Source organism: Ornithorhynchus anatinus, chromosome 5, assembly GCF_004115215.2.
Source record: "Ornithorhynchus anatinus isolate Pmale09 chromosome 5, mOrnAna1.pri.v4, whole genome shotgun sequence".
Classification (NCBI taxonomy): Eukaryota; Metazoa; Chordata; class Mammalia; order Monotremata; family Ornithorhynchidae; genus Ornithorhynchus; species Ornithorhynchus anatinus.
Genome location: NC_041732.1, coordinates 48,792,050 through 48,817,037, shown reverse-complemented (window position 1 = coordinate 48,817,037; position 24,988 = coordinate 48,792,050). Strand labels below are relative to the sequence as shown.

General features: G+C 50.0%; 1 protein-coding gene across 2 annotated transcripts; it reads left to right on the top strand.

Moving 5' to 3' along the window:
* Positions 1-11,286: 11,286 nt before the first annotated feature.
* On the top strand, positions 11,287-22,408 carry SNX22 (sorting nexin 22). 2 transcript variants are annotated; one of them, XM_001520507.4, is made up of 7 exons: positions 11,287-11,396; positions 13,879-13,962; positions 14,307-14,411; positions 14,680-14,774; positions 17,744-17,776; positions 18,285-18,352; positions 20,854-22,408. In XM_001520507.4, exons 1-7 carry the CDS (start codon positions 11,301-11,303, stop codon positions 21,024-21,026), a joined length of 654 nt encoding a protein of 217 aa, XP_001520557.2. In that variant the 5' UTR covers positions 11,287-11,300; the 3' UTR covers positions 21,027-22,408. The 2 variants fall into 2 exon arrangements, with proteins under 2 accessions (XP_001520557.2, XP_007660391.2); XM_007662201.3 differs by lacking the exon at positions 14,307-14,411.
* Positions 22,409-24,988: the final 2,580 nt, after the last annotated feature.

Genomic DNA, 24,988 nt, shown 5'->3' with positions numbered 1-24,988 from the left:
CACATAGTAAGCGCTTAACATATACCAACATGATTATTATTATTAACTGCTTTCTATGTGCTGGGGGTAGATACAAGATGATCAGATCAGGCATACGTGGGGCTCACAGTCTGACGGGGAGGGAGAACAGATATTGAATCCCCATTTTACAGATGAGGAGACTGGGGCACAGAAAAGTTAAACGACAAGCCCAAGGTCACACAGACAGTGGAGGGGACAGGATTAGATCCAGGTCTTCTGACTCCCAGGCCCATGTTCTTTCCGCTGGGCCACATTGCTTCCTTGGGTGGGGAGGAGGAGAAGGGTGTGTGTCTGCTCGGACTCAACCCTAGTAGAGTATCTGGGCACACAGACTTATCCCGTAAGGCAATAGCAGACATGACCAGAGGCCATAGAGGAGGCCAAACTAAGTGTCCTGAGGGCTGCTCCACTCCTCACCTCAAGATAGAGGAGCAACGTGGCTCATTGGAAAGAGCCTGCGCTTGGGAGTCAGAGGTCATGGGTTCAAATCCCCCCTCTGCCACTTGTCAGCTGGGTGACTGTGGGCAAGTCACTTCACTTCTCTGGGCCTCAGTTCCCTCATCTGTAAAATGAGGATGAAGACTGTGAGTGTCACGTGGGACAACCTGATGACCTTCTATCTCCCCCAGCGCTTAGAACAGTGCTCTGCACATAGTAAGCGCTTAACAAATACCAACATCATTGTTATTATCTGGGAAGGGAGAGATGCTTCCAGAGATCAGGATGCCGTTGTGGAAGCCGACCAAACGGCAGCTATGCAGGGCTCTTGGCCAAAGAGGCTTTCCTTCTTCTCAGTATGCCAGTGAAAGCTAGACAATCCCCATCGGTGTCCGTGGGTGAGTTGCTCAAGAACAATTTACTGAAACTAAAAAGTTTCTTACCCCTCTGAGCTTAGAGTCTGAGAGCCTACGCAGGACCCTTGGAAAAGAGAAGCACAACTGAAACAAAGTGTGCTTTCACAGTGAGAAATACAGGAATCGGTGATTGGAAATGATTTGGCTTTCCATTTGCATTTCAGTTTTCAAATGGTGCCAGATGAGCAAGGGAGAGGGATTCAAGGGTAAGAGCAATAGCATTTATTGAGCACCCACTGGGTGCAATTCATTCATTCAATCATTTATTAAGCACTGTTTGCACCTCACTTAAAGTACAGTACAATAATAAACAGTGACAATCCCTGCCTTCAACCTGGGGTGGGGAGGCAGACATCAATACGAATAAATAAAATTAGAGACATGTAACTCTACTAAGCAGTTGGGAAGTACAAAACAAAGAATTGTCATGTTTCTTGGCTACATGGAATGCGTACTCTAAAGGGAACTTGTTATGGGCAAGAAATGTGTCTGTTTATTGTTGTATTGTACTCTCCCAGGCACTTAGTACTGTGCTCTGCACACCATAAGTGCTCAATAAATACAATTAAATGAATGAATGAGATAAAAGCATCCTTGCAAAAGGAATAATCAGAATAACCACATATGTACACATACTGAGGTTAGTAATAGATAACTATAGATGGCTGATGGATATTATGTGACTTGATGGAATTAATCAGGGAAGATTTGGATAAAGTGGTGCAGGGAACATGTTTATGTAATCTTTTATATCGTACTCCCCCAAGTATTTAGTAAAGTGCTCGACAAATGGTAGGGGCTTACTAAATATTATTGATTTAGGAGGTCTGTGAATAGAGGGAGGGAGCCTGGGTGTTTCAATCTGGAGCAACTGCATGGAATATGGGAGTTGGGGACAGAGGTGGGAGAACTGATGGCGAGGAGCAGTTAGTTTGGCAGGAATAAAGAGAATGAGTTGGAGCATAGTGGCCGTCGAGAAGCAGTGTGGTCTAGGGGATAGAGCACGGGCCTGGGAGTCAGAAGGACCTGGGTTCTAATCCCAGCTGTGCCACTTGTCTGCTGTGTGACCTTGGGCAAGTCTCTCCACTTCTCTGTGCCTCAGTTCCCTCATCTGTAAAATGGGGATTAAGACTGTGAGCCCAGCATGGGACAGAGACCGAGTCCAACCTGATTAGCTTGTCAAATAATAATGATGGCATTTGTTAAAACGCTTACTATGTACAAAGCACTGTTCTAAATGCTGGAGAGGGTACAAGCACGGAGAAGTGAAGTGATTTGCCCAAAGTCACACAGCTGACAGGCGGCTGAGCCGGGATTTGAACCCATGACCTCTGACTCCCAAGCCCGGGCTCTTTCCACTGAGCCACGCTGCTTCTTATCTCATCTTGTATCTACCCTAGTGCTCAGTACAGCGCCTGGCACATGGTAAGCACTTAGCAAATGCCACAGGAGATAAAAATATCATGTGAAAAGAGCAGATAAGCTCACTGTGGGCGGGAAATATGTCTGTTTAGTGTTGTACTCTCCCACTGCACTTCGTACAGTGCTCTGCACAAGGTAAGCACTCGATAAATTTGGATATATTTTTATTACCCTATTTATTTTGTTAATGAGATGTACACCCCCTTGATTCTATTTATTGCTATTGTTTTTGTCCGTCTGTCTCCTCCGATTAGACTGTGAGCCCGTCGATGGGCAGGGATTGTCTCTATCTGTTGCCAAATTGTCCATTCCAAGCTCTCAGTACAGTGCTCTGCACACAGTAAGTGTTCAATAAATACTATAGAATGAATAAATACGATTGACTGATTGTAAAGCAGGGTGGGGAGCCTTGAAGCCGGAGGGGGGTGACACAGAAAGTCGGTGGAAGGTTCTGAGTAGAGAGTGAGAAGGAGAAAGCTAGTAGAAGAGGGTGGGCAGGAAGAAAGGAGAAGAAATCAGTTGGCAGGCCCTCAAAAGGAGGCCATTCTGTGGGCTTCTGCAGCCGCCACTCAGAGTGAAAAGAGAAGCAAAGGCCGTGAGGGTGGGGAGACTCATTTGGAAACAGTTGTCAGGGCCCTTTGGGACATAGCCTGACTCCTCCGTCGGCTGGGGTGTTTTTTCTTATTATTCTCACACTAGCCAAGGGGCGATGGGGAGAGTCAGTCCTCTCGAACTAATTCTGGCCCCAGTTCAGGCACAAGCAGGGCTGAGGATTTAGTCACTGCATACGCTTGGTATTTCTCACACCTTTTAACGAGTCCAATCATCCAAGCAGTAGTGAAGGGGAGGCTGCTGGAGCGGCTTGGTCCCAGCCAAGCCCTCCCTTAATGCCAACCGGCCGTGGGCTTGTCCTGCACGGCTGCCGGTCCAGACCCAAGGGCTCTCCCCAGTCCACCCGGTTCTATTAGACTGTATGCCCATCAAAGGGCAGGGATTGTCTCTATCTGTTACCGATTTGTACATTCCAAGTGCTTAGTACAGTGTTCTGCACAGAGTAAGCGCTCAATAAATACTATTGAATGAATAAATGAATGAATAAAGTGAAGCCTGGTGGAAAGAATATGGGTTGTGGGGAGGGACAGGTTCTAGTCGCAGCTCTGCTGATGGCTCGCTGTGAGACCTGAATCTCTTTGGGCCTCAGTTACCTCATCCTTAAGTACCCAAATACCACTGATTGATTAATTGACCTCTTGAGAGCTCACCTCCTCCAAGAGGCCTTTCCAGACTGAGCTTCTCCTTTTCCCTCCGCTCCCTCTGCTCCCTCTCTGCTCCCCCTTCACCTCCCCTCAGCCAAGCCCCCTTTCCCCCCTTTCCCTCTGCTCCTCCCCCTCTCCCTTCCCCTCCCCTCAGCGATGTGTTCATTTGTCTATATTTTTATTACCCTATTTATTTTGTTAATGAGGTGTCCATCCCCTTGATTCTATTTACTGCGATTAAGTTGTTTTGTTTTTGTCCGTCCGTCTCCCCCGATTAGACTGTGAGCCCGTACATCCCCTTGTACAATGTACATCCCCTTGCTTCTATTTATTGCTATTATTTTTGTCTGTCCGTCTCCCCCGATTAGACTGTAAACCCATGAGTGGGCAGGGATGGTCTCTATCTGTTGCCGAATTGTCCATTCCAAGCGCTTAGTACAGTGCTCTGCACATAGTAAGCGCTCAATAAATACTATTGAATGAATGAATTGACCTCCCAAGTGGGTATAAGATACCTGGTCATTGAGTTTGTGAGCCCCCTTTGGGACAGGGACTGTGCCCAACCTGATTAACTTGTCACTAAGCTCTTAGAACAGTGCTTGACACAGAGTAAGTGCTTAACAGATAATAATAATAATGTTGGTATTTGTTAAGCGCTTACTATGTGCAGAGCGCTGTTCTAAGCGCTGGGGTAGATACAGGGTAATCGGGTTGTCCCACGTGAGGCTCACAGTCTTAATCCCCATTTTACAGATGAGGGAACTGAGGCCCAGAGAAGTTAAGTGACACCCACAGTCACTCAGCTGACAAGTGGCAGAGCCGGGATTTGAACCCATGAACTCTGATTCCCAAGCCCGGGCTCTTTCCACTGAGCCACGCTGCTTCTCACAGATACCATAATAATCTGCAACGCTCTTAGCACACCGTGTAAACATAGCAATCAACCAGTGGTAGTTGAGCGCTTAGGGTGTGCAGATCACTGAACTAAGCGCTTGGGAGAGTGCAATACCCCAGAGTTGGTAGACATGATCCCTGACCTCAATGCCCTAATAAAATCCTACATCTCCAAGCCCTCATTTCCTCCATTCAGCCCTCCCTTTTGTGTGACCTCTGGGCTTGGACTTGTACCCCTTAACCATTTGATAAGCAACGGTATTTATTGAAGGCATACTGTGTGCAGAGTACTGTACTGAGCACTTCGAAGAGTGCAATGTAATGAAGATGGTAGGCGTGATAATAATAACGTTGGTATTTGTTAAGCACTTACAATGTGCAGAGCACTGTTCTAAGTGCTGGGGGAGATACAGGGTAAGCAGGTTGTCCCACGTGAGGCTCACAGTTAATCCCCATTTTACAGATGAAGTCACGGAGGCATAGAGAAGTGAAGTGACTTGCCCACAGTCACACAGCTGACAAGTGGCAGAGCCGGAATTCGAACCCATGACCTAGGACTCCTAAGCCCGAGCTCTTTCCACCGAGCCACGCTGCTTCTCTAATCCCTGCCCACAGGAAGTTACAGTCTAAAGGTATTGTATATATTATATAACTGTATTGTGTTGACTGTATTATATATCATAAAATGATTATACACTTTAAATTATTCATTTATATTTACATTATAAGTCCGCCTCCCCCTCTAGACTGTAAGATCATTACGGGCAGGGAACGTGACTGCTAACTCTCCCAAGCGCTTAGTACATTTTTCCGTGCTGAATAAATACCACTGATTGATTGCTCGAGAAACAGACCTGAAAATAAACTTCAGATAAGGGACATTGCATAGCCTGAAGGTTCATACGGGGTGAGTGCTCAGTAAATGTGAAGCAATATGGCTCAGTGGAAAGAGCCCGGGCTTAGGAATCAGAAGTCATGGGTTCTAATCCCGGCTCCGCCACCTGTCAGCTGTGTGACTTTGGGCAAGTCCCCTCACTTCTCGGTGCCTCAGTGACCTCATCTGTAAAACGGGGATGAAGACTGTGATCCTCACGTGGGACAAACTGATGACCCTGTATCCACCCCAGGGCTTAGAACAGTGCTTGGTACATACCAACATTATTCTTATTACTATTGAATACCATAAGTAACTGAAGCATTTGATGCCTGGAGTTACCAGCTTGGAATTGAACTCCAGCCATGCCTGGCCCTTTGTTGACCCTGCCTGGCATCCAGACAATCTCATCCCTGAGGGTGGAGTGGAGAGCTGGCGAGCTGGAACCCAGATGATACATTGTTTGTTTCCCAGCACTTTGCCAGCCCTAGGGCCAGAGGAGGCTCCCAGGTGGCTGAAGCCAAGATTTGTCAACAGCTGATCCCATCATCCTCCAAGGTATTTACTGAGAGAAGATGAGGAATTCTGTTTCGGACAGATTAACTTGGAGGTGTTGGCGGGACATCCGTGAAGGGGGTGTCCCAACCAAACAAGGCCCTTATTGCAAAATCTTACCTATCCTTTTAGAGATTTTATGTTACCCTCCCCCCATTAAGGAGTGCAAGCTCCTTGTACGCAGGGAATGTGTCCCTTTATTTTTCTCTAATAATAATGTTGGTATTTGTTAAGCACTTACTATGTGCAAAGCACTGTTCCAAGTGCTGGAAGGATACAAGGTGATCAGGTTGTCCCTCATGGGGCTCACAGTCTTCATCCCCATTTTACAGATGAGGTAACTGAGGCCCAGAGAAGTGAAGTGACTTGCCTAAAGTCACACAGATGATGAGTGGCGGAGCCGGGATTAGAACCCATGACCTGTGACTCCCAAACCCGGGCTCTTTCCACTGAGCCATGCTGCTTCTCTACTTCCCAAGTTTCCAGTACAGTGCGCTACACCAAGGGGGTAATGATAATGATGATGATGGTATTTGTTAAGTGCTTACTATGTGCAAAGCACTGTTCTAAGCACTGGGGGGGAAGCAGCGTGGCTCAGTGGAAAGAGCATGGGCTTTGGAGTCAGAGGTAAGGGGTTCAAATCCCGGCTCTGCCACTTGTCAGCTGTGTGACTGCGGGCAAGTCACTTAACTTCTCTGTGCCTCAGTTACCTCATCTGTAAAATGGGGATTAACTGTGAGCCTCATGTGGGACAACCTGATTACCCTGTATCTACCCCAGTGCTTAGAACAGTGCTCTGCACATAGTAAGCACTTAACAAATACCAACATTATTATTATTATTATTATACAAGGTGATCAGGTTGTCCCTCGTGGGGCTCACCCTTTTAATCCCCCTTTTACAGATGAGGTGACTGAGGCACAGAGAAGTGAAGTGACTTGCCCAAAGTCACACAGCTGATGAGCGGCAGAGTCGGGATTCAAACCCACGACCTCTGACTCCCAAGCCCGGGCTCTTTCCACTGAGCCACGCTGCTCCTCTGCTACTGCTCTTCTTAAGCACTAATTCATGTACGCCTTCCCTGAGCCTTCCGCCTGTAATTATTTTGGTTTCTGTCTCACTCTGCTAGAATGTAAGCTCTTAAAGGGCGGGGATCATGTTTACTAGCCCTACTGCACTCTCCCAAGTGCTTAGTACAGTGCTCCTTTTTTAATGATGTTCATGAAGTTCGTTTCTGTGTGTCAAACGCTGTTCTAGGTGCTGGGGTAGACCCAAGGTAATTAGGTTGGACACGGTCCTTGACAGGAAAGGGGAGGGGTGGCTCAGGCACTCAGAGCTTAAAACAGTCTCTGACACATATTAGGTGCTTAAATGCCAAAATAATTAATTAATCCATTTGTTCATTAATCCAATAATATTTATTGAGCACTTCCTATGTGCAGAGCACTGTACTAAGCGCTTGGAATGGACAATTCGGCAACAGATAGAGACAATCCCTGCCCATTGACGGGCCTACAGTCTAATCGGGGTCCCTCTCTCGGTTCAGGGTGCGCTCAGGTGAGACACTGTGGACTCACCGTCAGGCCCGATCAGCTGGAGCGGGCAGCTGAGAAGAATGAGGCCTTTGTGCCTGGGGCTGGAGTGGGCTGTCTTGTGGAGCGTGCTTGTTGTCTTAAGGAAGTTCAGGAAACCTCCCGGAGCAGCAGGCCCAGCACAGGGAAGGTTGGGAGGCCGGGGGTTGAGGTGTTTTTTTTAAATTTTTCACTGAAAAGGACTTTTGTGTGAAGGGAGGACGAGGAGGAAGAGGAGGCCCGTGGCCTGGGGCAAGAGATCCAAACCTGCCAACTCTGTACCGGGACGGTTTCCAGGAGCCAGAGACCACTCGGAGCTCTGGCCCCCACCGCTTCTGGGGAAGGGAAAGGAGGATGTGCCTGCAACTCTCAGTCTGACTGAGCAGAGGGGAAACTGTCCCCAAATTTAGCTGCTCGCAGAGGGGAAACTGTCCCCAAATTTAGGCTGCTCTTGGTCTGGGCCCCTCCCAGCTCAGAGCTCCCTGCAATTGACCTTTGTTCCCAGCTCAGCCATTTATCAACTGCCCAATCTCTGCTCCCCTCCTCCACCCGGGGGGTAGGGGCAGTGGGAGCCCAGCTGCAGTGCCCGGAGCCCCCGCGCAGCCTGGCCGGGCCAGGACGTAGAGGGGGTTGGAGCTGTAGGCCCAGTCCGGCCGAACCTTAAAGGGGGCAAGGAGCCGGTTGGTCCCCAAAGTCTCCCCCTTGACCAGAAGCAGTGGGGCAGGAATCACCTGTCCCCTCTATCAAAACTCCCTCAGAAACCCTTAGAGACGGGTAGCCAGAAAAGACCGAGGCTCTGCCACTGGAAGATGAGCAGATCTGCAGAGTAGTCGTAGGCTCCCATTAGCAAGATCCCATCAGACAATCCCATCCCTGCTTAAAAGCCTTAATGAAGGCCCGTCTCCTCCAAGACACCTTCCCTGACTAAGCCCTCCTTTCCTCTTCTCCCTTCTGTGTCACCCTGACTTGCTCCCTTTCTTCATCCCCCCCTCTCAGCCCCACAGCACATACGTACATTTCTGTAACTATTATTAACGTCTGTCTCTTCCTATAGACCCTAAGCTCACTGTGGGCAGGGAATGTGTCTATTGTTGCACTGTAGTCTCCCAACCACTCAGTACAGTCCTCTGCACACAGTAAGGGCTCAGTAAATGCAACCGATGAATGAGTCGGCTGACCTCAAGTGGACACTAGGATCTCCTTTCAGCTCCAGAGGGTACATCTTCAGGGCCCAAGGTCTGGGGATGTTTCCTTGTGGAGGAATGGGAGGATAGGGAAAGAAGCAGAAGGAAATGGGGGAGCGACCTGTTATAAAGACGGCAGATGCTCCGGCTGTTTGCCAGCAGGCTGGCGTCAGTGCCCAGGACTCGAATCCACCTGATGGGCCGTGACCGGACCTGCCGCTGATCTCTTCTTCCTCTGAAGGGAAATACGAGTTCCTCAGGTTCCATGCTCCCAAAGAGTGGTGCCGGGAAGAACCCCCGCTATGGGGCTGGAATGATGACAGGGATGGGATAGGGGTGAACAGTGCTGGTACAGTGCTCTGCACATAGTGAGCATTTGTTAAATACCACTGGTTGATTGGCTGACTAGATGAAATGCTTTTAATCTAGCAGCCCCTTGGGGATGATGCTGTTCTGGGAACGTGCTGGTTACGTTCCCTCAGGAGCAGGGCTGAGGAGCACCATGGCCTAAAACACGGGGCTGGGAAAGGAGGTCATGGGTTTTAATTCCTGCTCCACCACTTGTCTGCTGTGTGACCTTGGGCAAATCACTTCTCTGGGCTTCAGTTACCTTATCTGTAAAATAGGGATTAAGACTGTGAGCCCCATGTGGGACAGGGACTGTGTCCAAACTGATTACCTGTATCTACCCCACTGTTTAGAACGGTGCCTGGCACATAGTAAGCACTTAACAAATGCCATCATCATTATTATTAATATTATTATGGACCAGGCAGAGGATGGGAGGAGGGGAAACAATGCCGTCGTAAGGCTGGAAGTGGGGGCTAGGGCCAAAGAGACGGGGATCGGGCAGAGGGTGGAGGCTGAGGCAGGGGTAGAATTACCCAAGATCACTATGAACCGTTTTGGGCCCAAAGGGGAATACGGAGGAAGGAGAAGACATGGTCCTTGCTCTCAAAGAGCATCTGAGCTCAGTCAGCTGTCGGCCCCCACCCATGCTCCCCGCTCTGTGGGCTTAGCTCCGGAAAGGCGAGGGGTGGGGGCGGCTGTCTAAGCTCTAGAAGCTGCTGCCTTCTGCCCTGACTCATCCACGCCCCGCATCCCGTGCCCGGTGGCTTTCCCAATCAGCCGTTCTCCTCAGAACTGTGCCATCCCTCTGTCATCCCTGCTTCAAAGGTGGGGAAGATTTGTTCCCTCAGCCGGAGGCAGGCGAGCCCTCCCGACGCCCAGGAATGGGGTTCTGTTGTGCGTCGGCAAGATAAGGAGGAGAGATAGGGATGGGGTTCCCCTGAGGAGGGGGAAATGGTCTGGGGGAGGAGAGAGGGGCTCCCCTGAGGAGTCTCTGCTGCAATGGAGCGTAGTTCCCACTTCCACTGTCTGGCCATCCCCGGTGACCCGGCCTGTGGCTGAAAGAAGAAGTGAGAGTGGATTGTGCTGATGGGACCAGTCGCCGTGATCCGGGAGGGGGGAAACCGGAGCCCCGTTTCCCATCCCGGCTTTGACTCTACTCCTCAGAAGTCTTCGCCCAAGCCTGCGCCTGCAGGGTGTGATGCCCCCAATTTCTCCCTGACATCTGCCCCAGGTCCTGCCTTGCCTTGTCCTCCCTCCCGGTTTCCTTTCTCATTTCCCACTGCCTCTGGAACTGGAGCCCATAAATCCTCTACTTCCCCGGGGTTCTTGGGTGGCTGGGGGAGCCGGGGTCAAGATAAAGATTGGGGTGGGGGTGGGGTCCCCAAAGAGGGAAAGGGGAAGAGGAGGGAGAAAGATGAGCTGTACATCTCCTTGATTCTATTTATCTTGATGATGTTGTCTTGTTTTTGTTTTGTTCTGTTTCGCTTTGCTGTCTGTCTCCCTCGTTTAGACCGTGAGCCCGTCTTTGGGCAGCGATGGTCTCTATCTGTTGCCGAATTGTCCATTCCAAGCGCTTAGTACAGTGCTCTGCACATAGTGAGTGCTCAATAAATAGTATTGAATGAAAGATGGGAGAGGGATAGGAGAGGGAAGTGGGAGGAGGGAGAGGGGTGGGTGGTGGGAAGAGGGAATGGGAGAGGGAAGAGGGGAAGGAGGGAGAGGGATAGGAGAGGGTAATGGGAGGAAGGAGAGGAGAGGGAGGTGGAAGAGGGGGAGGGAAATAGGAGGAAGGAGAGGAGAGGGAGGTGAAAAGAGGAAAAGGAGGAGGAGGCAGAGGAGGAAGAGAGGGAAGTGGAAGGAGAGAGAGGTGAGAGGAGGAAGAGAGGGAAGTGAAAGGAGAGGGAGGTGAGAGGAAAAGGAGGAGGAGGGGGAGGAGAGGGAAGTGGAAGGAGGGAGAGGAGGAGGAGGAAGAGGAGGAGAGGGAGGTGAGAGGAGGAGGGAATGGGAGAAGAAGGAGGGAGAGGGACAGAAGATGGGAGGGCGAGGAGGAGGGGGAGGTGAGAGGAGGAGGGAATGGGAAAAGGAGGAGGGAGAGGGATAGAAGGGGGAAGGGAGAGGAGGTGGGAGGAAAGGAGAGGAGAGGGAGGAGGAGAAGGGGGAGGGAAGAGGGAGGAGGAAGAGGGGAAGGAGGAGGTGTGTCCAAAAGGCTCCTCTCGTGTAGCGAAGAGGCGGAGCCAGCCGGGGAGCCTCTGAGCGGGCGAGCGGGCGGGCGGGCGGGCAGGGGACGAGGCCGGTCGCGATCGGGATCGGGATCGGGGATGGCGGATGGCGGGGTGGCGGTGCTGGAGGTGCACATCCCCTCGGTGGGGCCGGAGGCCGAGGGGCCCGACCGGACCCTGGAGAAAGGACACATGGTGAGTGAGACACACGGGGAGGGACCGACGGAGACCCCCATGACCCCTGACCCCCGACCCGGTCTAGCCGGGGTTGGCGGCCTCTCCCGCCTTCCCCAGCCCGGGGACGAGGGGAAACTGAGGCTGGAGAAGCCCCGCAGGCTCCCGGGCTCACCCTCCCCGAGCCCAGGGGTCACGGGGACGGAGATCAGAGGTCAGGGGTGGCCGCCCCCTTGGGCAGGAGGAGGAGGAGGAGGATGGGGCTTCCCGGGGGGCGAGGGAAGAGCTCTGCCCATCAACCCCAACCCTGTCCCCGTTCGGGCTCGAGGGGCCAAGAGGGAGACCTCCCTTCTCTTCTATAATAATAATAATTATGGTATCTGTTAAGCGCCTACGATGTGCCAGGCACTGAACTAAGCGCTGGTGCCTATACAAGCAAACCGGGTTGGACGCAGTCCCTGTCCCGCACAGGGCCCACAGTCCTATTCCCCATTTTACAGATGAGGGAACTGAGGCCCAGAGAAGCGAAGTGACTTGCCCGAGGTCACACGGCAGACAGGTGGCGGAGAGGGATTAGAACCCATGACCTCTGACTCCCAGGCCCATCCACTAGGCCGTGCCGCTGGCCAGACCGGCCGCCCACCGCTCCCCGGGCCCGGGGTGGGTGCTGCTGATGGCCGATGACACTCCCCCCAACCCCCCGGGGTCCACATTCCACCCTGGAGATGGTCTGGAGCTGGTCCGGGGACTGATGGGAGGCAGGTGCGAGGAGAGGGAGAGATGGAGAGAGTCGGCGCCTCTGCTCCTCTTACCCTGGAAGTTGCAGGAAGGAACAGAAGGGAGCAAGAGAAGGCAGCCTGGGTTTTGGTGGGGGTCTCCAGACCCCTTCGGGGTCTTCCCCAAAGACCCTACCCTGAGGTTAGTGCGATGTTAGGGGCAGGAGGCCAATGCCACAGATGTACAGTTAGGAGGGGCAGATGGATCGTTTGCATCACTAACAAGAAATGCTCAAATCACACCGAATAGAGGGTGTTCGTTCTACTGCCCACTACCACACCGGTCCCCCAGACCTTCCCGAAAACCCCTCCGGAGTCGCAAAAGTTCCCGTCGACTATGGCAGGGTGCCCCCTTTGACTTGCCTCATTGTTTCCAGAGCTGGAAGGATCATTTTGAGCGTTGGCTCAGCTGGGAAGGGTGAGGCTGGCGAAACATTCAGCGCTCTGAGACTGCTCTGCTCAGGGGTCTGGCTCTGTGACTCCCCCGATTAGACTGTAAGCCCGTCAAAGGGCAGGGACTGTCTCTATCTGTTGCCGATTTGTACATTCCAAGCGCTTAGTACAGTGCTCTGCACATAGTAAGCGCTCAATAAATACTATTGAATGAATGAATGAATGTGACTATCCTGAACACCTTCCGCCAATCGGTCGATTGTATCTATCGAGCGCCTACTGTGTGCGGAACACTGTACCCAGTGCTTGGGAGACTACGGTGCGATAGAATTTTAGACAGGTTCCCTGGAGCCGAGGAACTTCAGTTCTGGATCCCGAAGTTCCCCTCTCTTTTCTTGGCTCTGCACCCAGAACTATTCCAGGATCTAAGCCAGAGACGGAAAGGGCTGGGCTCCAAAATACTGGAGGGAAGAGTTTAGGAATGGAGATGGGAGTCCCCCCCAGGAAAGTGTTTGGGTGATGCTTAGATAAAGCCAGGCAGATGAGGAAGGAATGGGGTTAAAACTCTGGCAGCTGTGACTCTGCCGACGGGCTCACCTGGAGGTCTGACCTCACAGACCTCTGCGGGAAAAACATTGCCTGAATACAGTCTAGACTTTGGCTTAATGAAAAACAAGGGCTTATTGAGAGCTCCACTGTTGGGTTAAATGTTCCATCCAGTGTGGTGCTTGAAAGAGTAGCGAAGGTGGAGGCTGATGACCTGAGATTTATTTGCAAATTCTTTGGCTTCAAGTTTGAGGTTTACGTTGGACCCGCTCCCATTTTTTACCAGGACTCGCCTCGCTGTCCTCCTTCTGAGGGGAGATGACTTTTACAGAATGTTAAACGGCAGGGGAATGGCAGGGCCTCGCCCCCGGAGTTTTGTAGCTCTTAGACTTGAATGTTAATCAAGGGATGGGGAAATGCGGGGAGTGGAAGGGAGAGGAGCAGCAATGCCTAGTGGAACAAGCCCGTGCCTGGGTGTCCGAGGACCTGGCACTTGCCTGCCGTGTGACCTCGGGCAAGTCGCTTAACTTCTCTGGGCCTCAGTTTCCTCATCTTTAAAATGGGTGTTAAATCCTCCTCCCTCCTACTTAGACCGTGAGCCCCCATGGGAGAGGGACTATGTCCAACACGATTATCTTGTGCTTAGTTTAGTGTTTGGCACATTATAAGTGCTTAACAAATATATTTTTTAAAAAAGGGGGGGTGTTGGGGCACTGGTCAAACTATGGTATCTACGTATGGCCACAGGCCTAGTGTATCACCTCCTTTCTGTTCCTTGTCGCTGGCAGGTGTTCAGGGTGGAGATCTTTTACAACGGGCGAAGGCACACCATCCAGAGGCGCTACAGCGAGTTCCATGCTCTGCACAAGCGGGTGAGAAGAGGGCGGGGTGGCTCTAGGATCCTGGCTGCACAGAGGGGCGAAGGAGCAGAGGCACGGCCTCCCGGCTCCCGACGCCCCAACCAGCCCATCGTTGCTCTTGGCCTCTGGTCTGCCCCACGGGAAGAGGGAAGGAGAGATGGGCTCTTAGAGATGGCAGCGGGGTGAGGTACTTTGGAGTCTCTAGAGATTCAGTGGGGAGCAGCGGGGAATGTCAGCATTCATGGGGGAGGCTGGCTGGGTTGGGGCGAGGGTTAGGATGGCAGAATGACCCTGGTTAGGGTTTGGGGGCTATTCAGCTGAGGGGCTGTTACCAGGCTGATGGAGGTTTCTGGCAGATCAAGAAGCTGTGTAAAGTGCCTGACTTCCCCGTGAAGCGCGTGCCCAACTGGAGAAGTAAGGTTTTGGAACAGCGGCGACAGGGGCTGGAGGCCTACATCCAGGTGAGCAGGTGGGCAGGACTGGGATAGGCTTACATTTTCCCTGGGAGAGAGTTGGGAGCCGGCTCACTCTCTGCCCGTTTTCCCTTCTTCCCCCTGGGAAGGGGGTCTGGAACAGGGAGCCCTCTAGGTTGGGGAACCACTTGGATTTCTGTTCATTTTTAATGGTATTTGTTAAGCACTCACTAACACCAGACACCGTACTAAGCGCCGTTTGGGGAAGGACGGATGGATGAGATGGATCCCATGCATGTGTGTGTGTCTCCCGCAGGGTGTCCTGTACCTCAACCAGGAGATTCCCAAGGAGCTGCTGGAGTTCCTGAAGCTCCGCCACTTCCCGTCGGATACCAAGGCCAGCAGCTTGGAGTGAGTCTCTTTGGGGAACTGACGCTGTGACTGGCAGGGCCTTCGGGCATGTGACTGAGAGGAATTGGAGAAGTGAGGGGTGAGCGGGAAGAAAGGAGGGAAGAAAATGAGAAGGGAAGTCGTATTCAGGTGTGGATTTTGGAGGGCCAGATCTCAAGCTGGATGTTTTCCTTACTGCCGTCCTGGGCCCAGATTCTCTCTTCCTTGGGGGAGTTTTCCTGGGAGGGACCTACTTCTTGGAAAGATCCTCTTGTTCACTGGCTGAGTTTGCACAACCCCAAAATTAGTTGGAAAAATAGAAGAAAAAAAAATCTCAATCCGAATTGTTTGAGTTGAAACAGCTAGCTAATGATAAGGGGATTTACTTTTAGTGTTTTCTGGCCCAATTCAGCGGGGAAGGATTGAAAAGCATCAAGTTTAAAGGTCTAAGGTCATCAGTGTTTTTTGGGTTTTGTGTTTTTTTTCTGTGCCATTACATCCTTGAGTGGATCTCCTGATGAAAACGACTATCTAAGGGTGTCACTTCACCTCACTACCAGTCTATGTGAACCCTTCCAGTCAACTTTACTCAACAGGGTAGAGTTGAAGGCTGGCAAAATCCAAAACTTCACCTGTCCCTCATCCCGATGTGCTTACACAGGGTGTCTGGGAGGGCTGGGAGGTGGGTCTATCTGGACACCCCTTCTTGACTTCACGGGGGCAGTCCTTGCTAAGATTTGCCTGACACCTGGGTTTAAAAAATATATTTTTCATCAGACAACTTGTCTCAGAAAACACATCTGGCTCCATGCCTGTATGGCTAAATACTAAAAGTAAATCCCCTTATCATTAGCTGTTACAACTCCTTCAACAATATAGATTGAGATTTTTTTCTTCTAATTTTCCAACTAATTTTGGGGTTGTGCAAACTCAGCCAGTGAACAAGAGGATCTTTCCAAGAAGTAGGTCCCTCCTAGGAAAACTCCCCCAAGGAAGAGAGAACTGGCCCCAGGACGGCAGTGAGGAAAACATTCAGCTTTTGTCTACTAATTCTACTCTTCCAAGTTCTTAGTACAGTGCTCTGCCAATGGTAGGTGTTTAGTAAATACTTTTGATAGGTAGATGGTGGGGTCAGAGGAGAAGCCTGTGAAATGAAGATTTATAATATTAGTAAATGTCCGAGATCACTGTCCAGTAGAGTATATGTGCCAGAAATCTGGGGTCCTGACCAAGGGCCAGAAGAGGGACCTGCAATCCACGAATCTGCAGTATGATGCCCGGAAGAGTTATGTATGGATCACTCATTCCGGTCAGAGCTTTTAGGTAGTCATGATGTTATTAATCATATTTATAGAGCATTTACTGCATGCAAAGCACTGAACTAAGCGCTTGGTAGAGTACAATATAACTTCAGACACATTCACTGACCACAGCGAGCTCACAGTCCAGGGGATTTAAGTGCTAACTTTTGTGCCAAGCCCTGCCAAGTGCTGGCATGGATAAAATATAATCCTACTTGGACAGTCCCACATGGGGTCCACAGTTTAAGGCAGGGACAGCCGGTATCTTATCCCCATTTAACTTACAGGCTCTAGCGAAGTGTTAGCCAAAGTTGAAACTGTTCAAATGCTTTTTAAAAACATTTAAAGCAGCCCTATACCTCCACAAGATGAGTAACTGAAATGGACCCAAGCCAACCAAAGAATTAAGTATAAACACCAACTCACAATTATTTTATTAGTGGAGGAGAAGCAGTGTTGCCTAGTGGATAGAGCAAAATCTTGGGCGTCTTTCGGACCTGGGTTCTCATCCCGGCTCCTCTGCTTGTCTGTTGTGTGACCTTGGGCAAGTCGCTTATTTCTCTGTGCCTCGGTTCCCTCATCTTTAAAATGAGGATTAAGACCGTGAGCCCCATGAGCGACATGGACTGTGGCCAGCCTGATTAACTTGTACCTGCCCCAGTGCTTATTACAGTGCTCGGCACATAGTAAGCGCTAAACAAATACCATTTAAATAAAAAAATGAAGTAGCAAAGGTTGAATAACCCTCACTTAATAGTCTCAGCCACCAACAATCGGTCAGTCATATTTATTCATTCACTCAATTGTATTTATTGGGCGCTGACTGTGTGCAGAGCACCGTACTAAGCGCTGAGGAGTGTAGATTACAACCATAAACAGACACGTTCCCTGCCCACAGCGAGCTTACAGTCGGGTCGGGTTCAGGCCCTCTCTATTTTCTCTGGTTTTCCCCGCTTCCTGGCCCACGGGGATTCCTGCCCAAAGTTCCTCCTTCAAACCTCCCATTCCCTCCTGTCTGTTCCTACCATAGGAGGAGCAGATTCCCCCCAGGTGCCTCGCTAGCAGCATTTCTTGAGCCTAATAATAATACGATGGTGATATTTGTTAAACGCTTACTCCTGTTCAAAGCGTTGGGGAAGATACCAACTAATCAGGTTGGACAGTCCTTGTCCCACATGGGGCTCACAGATTTTACAGATGAAGGAACCTGAGGCACGGAGAAGCAAAGTGACTTGCCCCAGGTCTCACAGCAGAAATAATAACAACGATCGTATTTGTCAAGCGCTTTGGGCCAAGCACTGTTCTAAGCACTGGTGTGGATGCAAGCACATTCCAAGCGCTTAGTACAGTGCTCTGCACATAGTAAGCACTCAATAAATACTATTGAATGAATGAATACAAGGTAATGAGGTTGTCCCACATGGGGATCACAGTCTTAATCCCTATTTTACAGATGAGGGAACTGAGGCCCAGAGAAGTGACTTGCCCCAAGTCACGCAGCAGAGCTGGGATTAGAATCCAGATCCTCTGGACTCCCAGGCCAGGCTGCTTCTGTTTGAGAGCACTGAGTTAGCACCTAGGGGACACCCAGAAGACCCGTACGACCCGATCCCTGGTCTTGAACACGGGCCGACACTTTCTTTACAAAAGGGCCTCCCTGGTGGCTAATGTGGCTTTCCTCTCTTTCAGTTCACTCGGTGAGTTCCTGCCCGGCAACAGCAGGTAAACCAAAGCTTCCAGTTCATTGCCTTTTTTTCTAACCGGAGATTGGGCGGCTAAGGGAGACTTCCACCGTCACCGGAGTCACCGGCCCCCAGCTGCTTGACCCCCACCCCAGACCCTCCCGGTAACGCAGCTTCTCTCGGCCCACCTTTCTAGCCGGAGCGCAGAGGGAGTATCTGCTAGCGGCATCCGGCCACTGAGCCGACGCAATGCCTCCTACTTCCTCGGTCTTCCTTCCGGGGCCCTGCTGGCCAAGCCAAGCTCTAAGGTTTCTAAGTCTCTAAGAAACCAAAGCCCTTTCTCTGAATTCCTGCTGGCTAATCTTGGATTCCGGCATCTCTCCAGGCCTGGGGCGAACTCATTTTGAAGGGAGAAAGTGGGGAAAGACCACGGGCCAACACGCTTAGTGAGCACAGTCCAGCCTGGGCCCCAAGGTGATTCTCCCCCTAGACTTCCAGTGCGTCCCACCCACCGCCCGCCCACTCTGACCTCCCCTCCTTTCCTCCAGCTGCCAGCTACACCACCGGCCGGTGCTGAACTTCAACAAGGACCCCTATGTAGATCCTCCATCTTCAGGTGGGTAGAGCAAGAGCGACGGTGGGGTAACGGGGAGGGGTCCCCTGAGGTCATTGTTGGCCGTTTAGCTCTGCGGAAGCTATTCGGAGGAAACGGCTCCGGATCCGGCGTCTGCTCCGCTGCCCGTGTGAGGCAAGCCCGGGGGAAAGTGAGGGACGGGAAAAGATTTGGCCAGCTCGGGTCCATTTCAGTTTCTCACCCTGTGGAGGGACAGGGTGGCTTTAGAAGAGGTGACTCCCCCTTCTTGCACCCTCTAAGCTGTGAGCTCGCTGGGGGCGGGGAATGTATCTGATGTTATATTGTGATTAAGCGCATAGTACAGTGCTGTGCACTCAGTAAGCGCTGTGCACTCAGTAAGCGCTCAATAAATACGATTGAATGAATAATAGTAATAATAGCAATGATGGCATCTGTTAAGGGCTATGTGCCAATCACTGTTCTAAGCGCTGGATTAGATACAGGGTGAGCAAGGTTGTCCCTCACAGAGTTCACAGTCTTAATCCCCATTTTACAGATGAGGGAACTGAGGCCCAGAGAAGTGAAGTGACTGGCCCAAGGTCGCAGAGAAGACAAGTGGCGGAGCCGGGATTAGAACCTATGACCTCTGACTCCCAAGCCTGGGTTCTTCCCACTAAGCCACACGGCTTCTCTAATGTGGGTTCTGTTAGCTGGGTGACCTTGGGCAAGTCACTTCACTTCTCTGGGCCTCAGTGACCTCATCTGGAAAATGGAGATTAAGACTGTGAGCCTCACCTGGGACAACCTGATCACCTTGTATCTCCCCCAGTGCTTAGAACAGTTCTTGGCACATAGTAAGTGCTTAACAAATATCATCATCATCCTCTGACTCCCAAGCCTGTGCTCTTTCCACTAAGCCATGCTGCTCCCAAGCGCTTAATACAGAGCTTTGCACACAGTGAGTGCTCAATAAATACGATTAATCGTCATCATCATCACACTGCTAAAGAATGAAGTGAAGCACCAGGCGCTGAATAGCAGCGTGGCTCAGTGGAAAGAGCCCGGGTTTGGGAGTCAGAGGTCGGGGGTTCTAATCCCGGCTCCGCCGCTTGCCAGCTGGGTGACTTGGGGCCAGTCACTGCGCCTCAGTTACCTCACCTGGAAAATGGGGATTAAGATCGCGAGCCCCATGTGGGACAACCTGATGACCTTGTATCCCTCCCACTGCTTAGAACAGTGCTTGGCACATAGTAAGCGCTTAACAAATGCCATTATTATTATTATTATTGTTATTATTATTATTATTATCTGGGGATTCTACTGCCCTCTGCTGGCCCTTCTTCTTAGCGTCTGGATCCAAGGCCGTGGCCGAAAAGGCCTCACCTTTCCCGGGGCTGCTGAATTTGGGGCTTCCTCCGATTCCTGATCCCAGCCCCGTTCTGATTTCTGTGAAAAATACTTTGCTTTCCCTTCTCTCCTTTTCTCACCTGCCTCAGTAAGGATACTTAACTACTGCATGTAGACTGGTAGAATCAACTTTTATCAATCATAGAGAAGCGGCGTGGCTCAGTGGAAAGAGCCTGGGCTTAGGAGTCAGAGGTCATGGGTTCTAATCCCGGCTCCGCCACTTATCAGCTCTGTGACCTTGGGCAAGTCATTTCACTTCTCTCTGCCTCAGTCATCTGTAAAATGGGGATGAAGACTGTGAGCCCCACGTAGGGCAACCTGATCACTTGTATCTACCCCAGTGCTTACAATGCCTGGCACATAGTAAGCGCTTAACAAATACTATCATCATCATCATCTTATAGATAATTGCGGTATTCGTTTAGTGCTCGCTATGTGCCAAGCACCGTGTTAAACACTGAGGTAGACGCGGTTCAATCCGATCCAGCACAATCCCTGTCTCGGAGGGAGGGAACAGTTTACAGATGAGGAAACCGAGGCAGAGAGAAGTTGTGGCCTCCCCAATAATAATAATGATGGTATTTGTTAAGCGCTTACTATGTGCCAAGCACTGTTCTAAGCGCTGGAGGGGATACAAGGTGATCAGGTTGTCCCACGTGGGGCTCACAGTCTTCAACCCCATTTTACAGCTAACTGAGGCACAGAGAAGTTAAGTGACTGGCTCAAAGTCACACAGCTGACAAGCGGCGGAGCCGGGATTAGAACCCACGTCCTCTGACTCCCAAGCCCGAGCTGTTTCCATTGTGGATTAGATCTCCTTCCTCCCAGACCTGTGGCCTTTCCATTAGGTCAAGGAGCTTCTTTTTGTGTCGGGAGACCTCAGGTTGTGTGGTGCCCAGCCCTTACCCCTTCTAACACAGCTAGGACAAACCTTTGCCAAGGGAGGTGGTAGCCCAAGGCTTTGCCCAGCTCTGCCCTGCTGGCGGGGGCCTTTCTGAGCCAGTGCTCTGCACATAGTAAGCGCTCAATAAATACTATTGAATGAATGAATATTGGGGTGAAAGGTTGGAATGTGTACTATTCCTCAGGGCCCCTCTCCCCGCCACCCCCAACACTATCTCTTCTCGCTCTTCCAGAATCACTTCCCAACACAGTGGTGAATGGCGTGCTGCAGGGCCTCTATGGCTTCGGTCTCTGCCCCGCCAAGCCCCAGCGACTCTCCCCTGCCATGCGGGGCCGTCGTCCCGACCGGGACTGTGAGGAGCACGGAACCTGTGCCTGTTGCCGGTCGGAGCGGCTGCCGGCCTGACTCGGGAGTGGGAGCGGCTAGTCCGGATGTAGACTCCGCCAGCCCACGGTTGCCCGTTGCGGCTGGGAGCCGAGCCAGAGGATGCTAACGGTCGGTGGCGGTTGAGCACAGGAAGGCCCCCAGACTCGCTAAGGGGCTGGTTTGGGCAGAGCAGGGGGCTAGGGGGCTGCCTAGAAGAAGGGAGAAGGAGGGGAGGGAGAGAAGACGGTGCCCGTGGGTGACCTTATGTCTGTGTAAGTGGGACGGTGGTCACCGTCTCTCCTGCTAGAATAGGTGGCCAGTGAGAGAAACGTAGGCTGTTTTAAGTCCCGGGACTTGTAAGAGGGATTGGAGGCCCTCCCGGGAAGGTGTTCAAAGAGGGTAGGAGTTTTGGTCTTTCTCCGCCACGTTTAGAAATTCAGCTTCTCTAGGCCCGCGTTTATGACCGGAACGTGGAAGGAGCAAATGGAGCAGGGCTGCCTCAGTGCTAGCGGCTTTCGTTCTGACGGCGTTTCGGCACCGAGCCGACACGACGCCTCCTACTTCCTCGGTCTTCCTTCCAGGGCCCGGCTGGGCGAGCCAAACGTAAGGGTCCTAAGTTTCTAAGAAACCAAAGCCATTTCTCCTTTCCTGGGACTACCTGCAGATATCCCTTCCCCGACAGCAAAAGAATCAATCCTCCCTACACACTTATTGAGGAAGGTGCTGTAATATGAGGCCTGGACAACTGACGGGCTGTGCTTCTACCCTGCTGTTGTCCGTTAAACAGAGCTTGGCGCCAGGTGAAGCCAGGGCAGTGTGGATCGCCTCCCTCCATCTTCATTTTGGACCTCTCTGTGGGTGGTGGGGGGTGTCTATAGTGCCAGGCAAGGGTGGCGTCTACCTTGTATGAGCTGTACATGCTCAGACCTCCCTGGGCTATTGATACATGTCCCCTGGGCACAACCACCCACTGTCACCTGTGCACCCCCCAATGCAAGGTGGGATTGAGTATGAGCCCATTCTTTGGTGCTCAGCGTGAAGCCCCAAATTTTAACCTACCACAGAGGTCTACAACATCCCCGTATGGAAGGGCCCGGGACAAAAGTTCCTGGCAACGAGAAAGAGTTTCTCTACTTCAGCCCTGTCGGTGCATTTTCAGACCCACCCGCATTGCTGTTCTGCTCTGCTCTCCGACTGCCCTACCCTCACTCTTCGTGGTGTTAGGTGACGGTCAGTAAACATGGGGAATTTTGATGCCATCAACAGCATGTATCTCTTCGATAGCTAAATCGTTGGAATAAAAGACAGCAAACTTGTTTTTTAAAAAAACTGGGTTGCTAATAACACCGTAAGAAAGATCTTGGCTCTATCTTACTATCTCCTTAATTTTGGGGAAAATAAAATTTTCGGAGAATCACAACCAGAGTGCACTTAATATAACTCTCCAAAATACAATTTCAAGTGTAAATGAAAACACGGAAGCCACAGTTGTTTAAGATACGTATATTGTAAGAATACAGGGTTTTAGGATTCAAAAACATTTTTAACCAAGTGAGAAAGACGCGTCACCCATTTCAACGTCCTTAGCCAAATCTCTTGCGACGAGGGTCTCGTGTCGACTGATTTCTCTTTTTTTCCCCCATGTAATCCCAAAATGAACACAGAGGAAGTTATACTTGTCCATTAACAAAGACTCACCATCCATTTAAAGGAATCTAATGGAGGAGCAAACATGACGAGCATGCTCTTCAGATTAATCCAATTTGAGTCTCAAGCATCACCACTAACACTATTTTTCCACTCACTCAGAAACTCCCTTTGTCTCAAACTATTGTAGGAAAATGAAAAGCAACCGTCACCGTCTTCAGGTCCTAGATCCCTTTGACTGCTATTCATCCAGAATGAAAAGCCTCACTTAGTGATTTGACATCAATAATGAGCACTTTCTGCCTAATTTCAGAATAAATAAGCAGGAGGACTGGCGTCAAACCAGCCAATTCTTGAGCATACAATAGTCATTCAATCCTGAAGATGGGAACAAGGCAAAAGGATGAATGAAGTTCCCTGTAGTCAGTAAAGAGTGCTTGGCAGGGTAAACAGAATATCTCTCTGAAGTCTCTAGAAATAGAGGACTACTGTTCTATACAAATGTAAATATTATTGGGATTTACATTCTCCTGCAATTTGTCTCTATTTTTTAGACTCATTACATTTCCTCTGATGCAATTTGTCTTTATTTTTTGGACTCATTGCATTTCCTCTGGTGCTTCTACGTCAAAATCCCACAAAAACAGCAAAAGATTAGATTACCCTCAATGTACATAATTTATCACAGCTTGGAGAGGTTCTCTGGGGCTACTGTAAGCTGTTCTGAGAATCCTGTGATTCGGGTAGCTATCTTGCCTTCATATTTCTGCCATTCCTTAATTGTATCGATTGAATAGTGGAGAGATTTGCATTTTCCGAGGAAATAAATACATTGAAGGACCCTAGATATTTAAATGGAAAAACTACGTGCACTTTTTCCCAAAAAAGACTACATTAATGGTGCATATTCACGTTACTGTTTTTCTGTAGGTAAATGTCTTATTTTAATACAACCTACAACCATGTTCACTTTTAATCTTTAGTTATCATTCACTTCTCATGTTTCACCTCACTACCATTTTTCCACCACTTGCTAAGAATATGAACGAGGAATAAATTCAACTGCATTTATTTGTCATCAGTACTCCGGCCGGTTTACCTTTTCACAGCTGATATGAAAAAGTGTAAACTTCACTTTGCCTTATTAGTTTCATTTGGTAAACATTGATTTCGTTGGAAAATCAATCACTTCACCTGTCAGTAGTTTGTTAGGGTATTTAATAAGCAGACACAATATAATGATAATAATGTTGGTATTTGTTAAGCACTTATGTGCTTAGTAATAATAATTATTATTATGGCATTTTTTAGGTGCTTACTATCTGCCAAGCATTAGTACGGTACTCTGCACACAGTAAGCACTCAATCAATTCATTCAATCGTATTTATTGAGCGCTTACTATGTGCAGAGCACTGGACTAAGCGCTTGGAATGTACAATTCGTCAACAGATAGTGACGATCCCTGCCCCTTGACGGGTTCACAGTCTAATGCGATTGACTGACTGCCTGACACAAATAGCATATTTTTTGGCCCTTGGCTTTACAATCCAGAGAACCAGCATGGCCTAATGGATAGAGCACGACCCTGGGAGACCGAGGACCTGAGTTCTAATCTCAGTTCCACCACTTGTCTGCTGCATTACCTTGGGCAAGGCACTTCTATGGGCCTCAACTACCTCATCTGTAAAATGAGGGTTTCGACCGTGAGTCCCATGTGGGACATGGGCTGTGTCCAACCTGATTAATGTGTATCTACCCCAGTGCTTAGTATAGTGCCTGGTACATAGTAAGCACTTAACAAACACCATTTAAAAAAAAAACACTGAATTAAAACTAATGGTGAGCAACTAGAAAAGGGGCTTGGGGTAACTGCAAATTGGTTGTAATTCTAGAACTGTTTTCGTTGTTGGGCAGGAATTATCTCTATCTGTTGCCGAACTGTACATTCCAAGCGTTTAGTACAGTGCTCTGCACACAGTAAGCGCTCAATAAACACGATTGAATTTATAAAAATGTTTTAACAGTCTAGACATTTTGCCAATATTTTACTACATTCCTGTAAGTTTGTTTCCTCATCTGAAGAGTAGGATAACCTAAGTCTGAGTTTGATCTGATTCTATTTTATCTCCCAATGCTTAGCACACTGTGACTGTGGGCAAGTCACTTAACTTCTCTGTGCCTCAGTTCCCTCATCTGTAAAATGGGGATTAACTGCGAGCCTCACGTGGGACAACCTGATTACCCTGTATCTCCCCCAGCGCTTAGAACAGTGCTCGGCACATAGTAAGCGCTTAACAAATACCAACATTACTATTACTGATAAATACGAATGAATGAATAAATGAGTTGAATG

Bases quoted from the DNA above. Each gene is read 5' to 3' on its own strand.
- SNX22 (XM_001520507.4), top strand. From the start codon at position 11,301: ATGGCGGATGGCGGGGTGGCGGTGCTGGAGGTGCACATCCCCTCGGTG. The intron at 11,397-13,878 runs GTGAGTGAGACA...TGTCGCTGGCAG, and splicing joins CCCTGGAGAAAGGACACATG to GTGTTCAGGGTGGAGATCTT. The intron at 14,775-17,743 runs GTGAGTCTCTTT...CCTCTCTTTCAG, and splicing joins ACCAAGGCCAGCAGCTTGGA to TTCACTCGGTGAGTTCCTGC.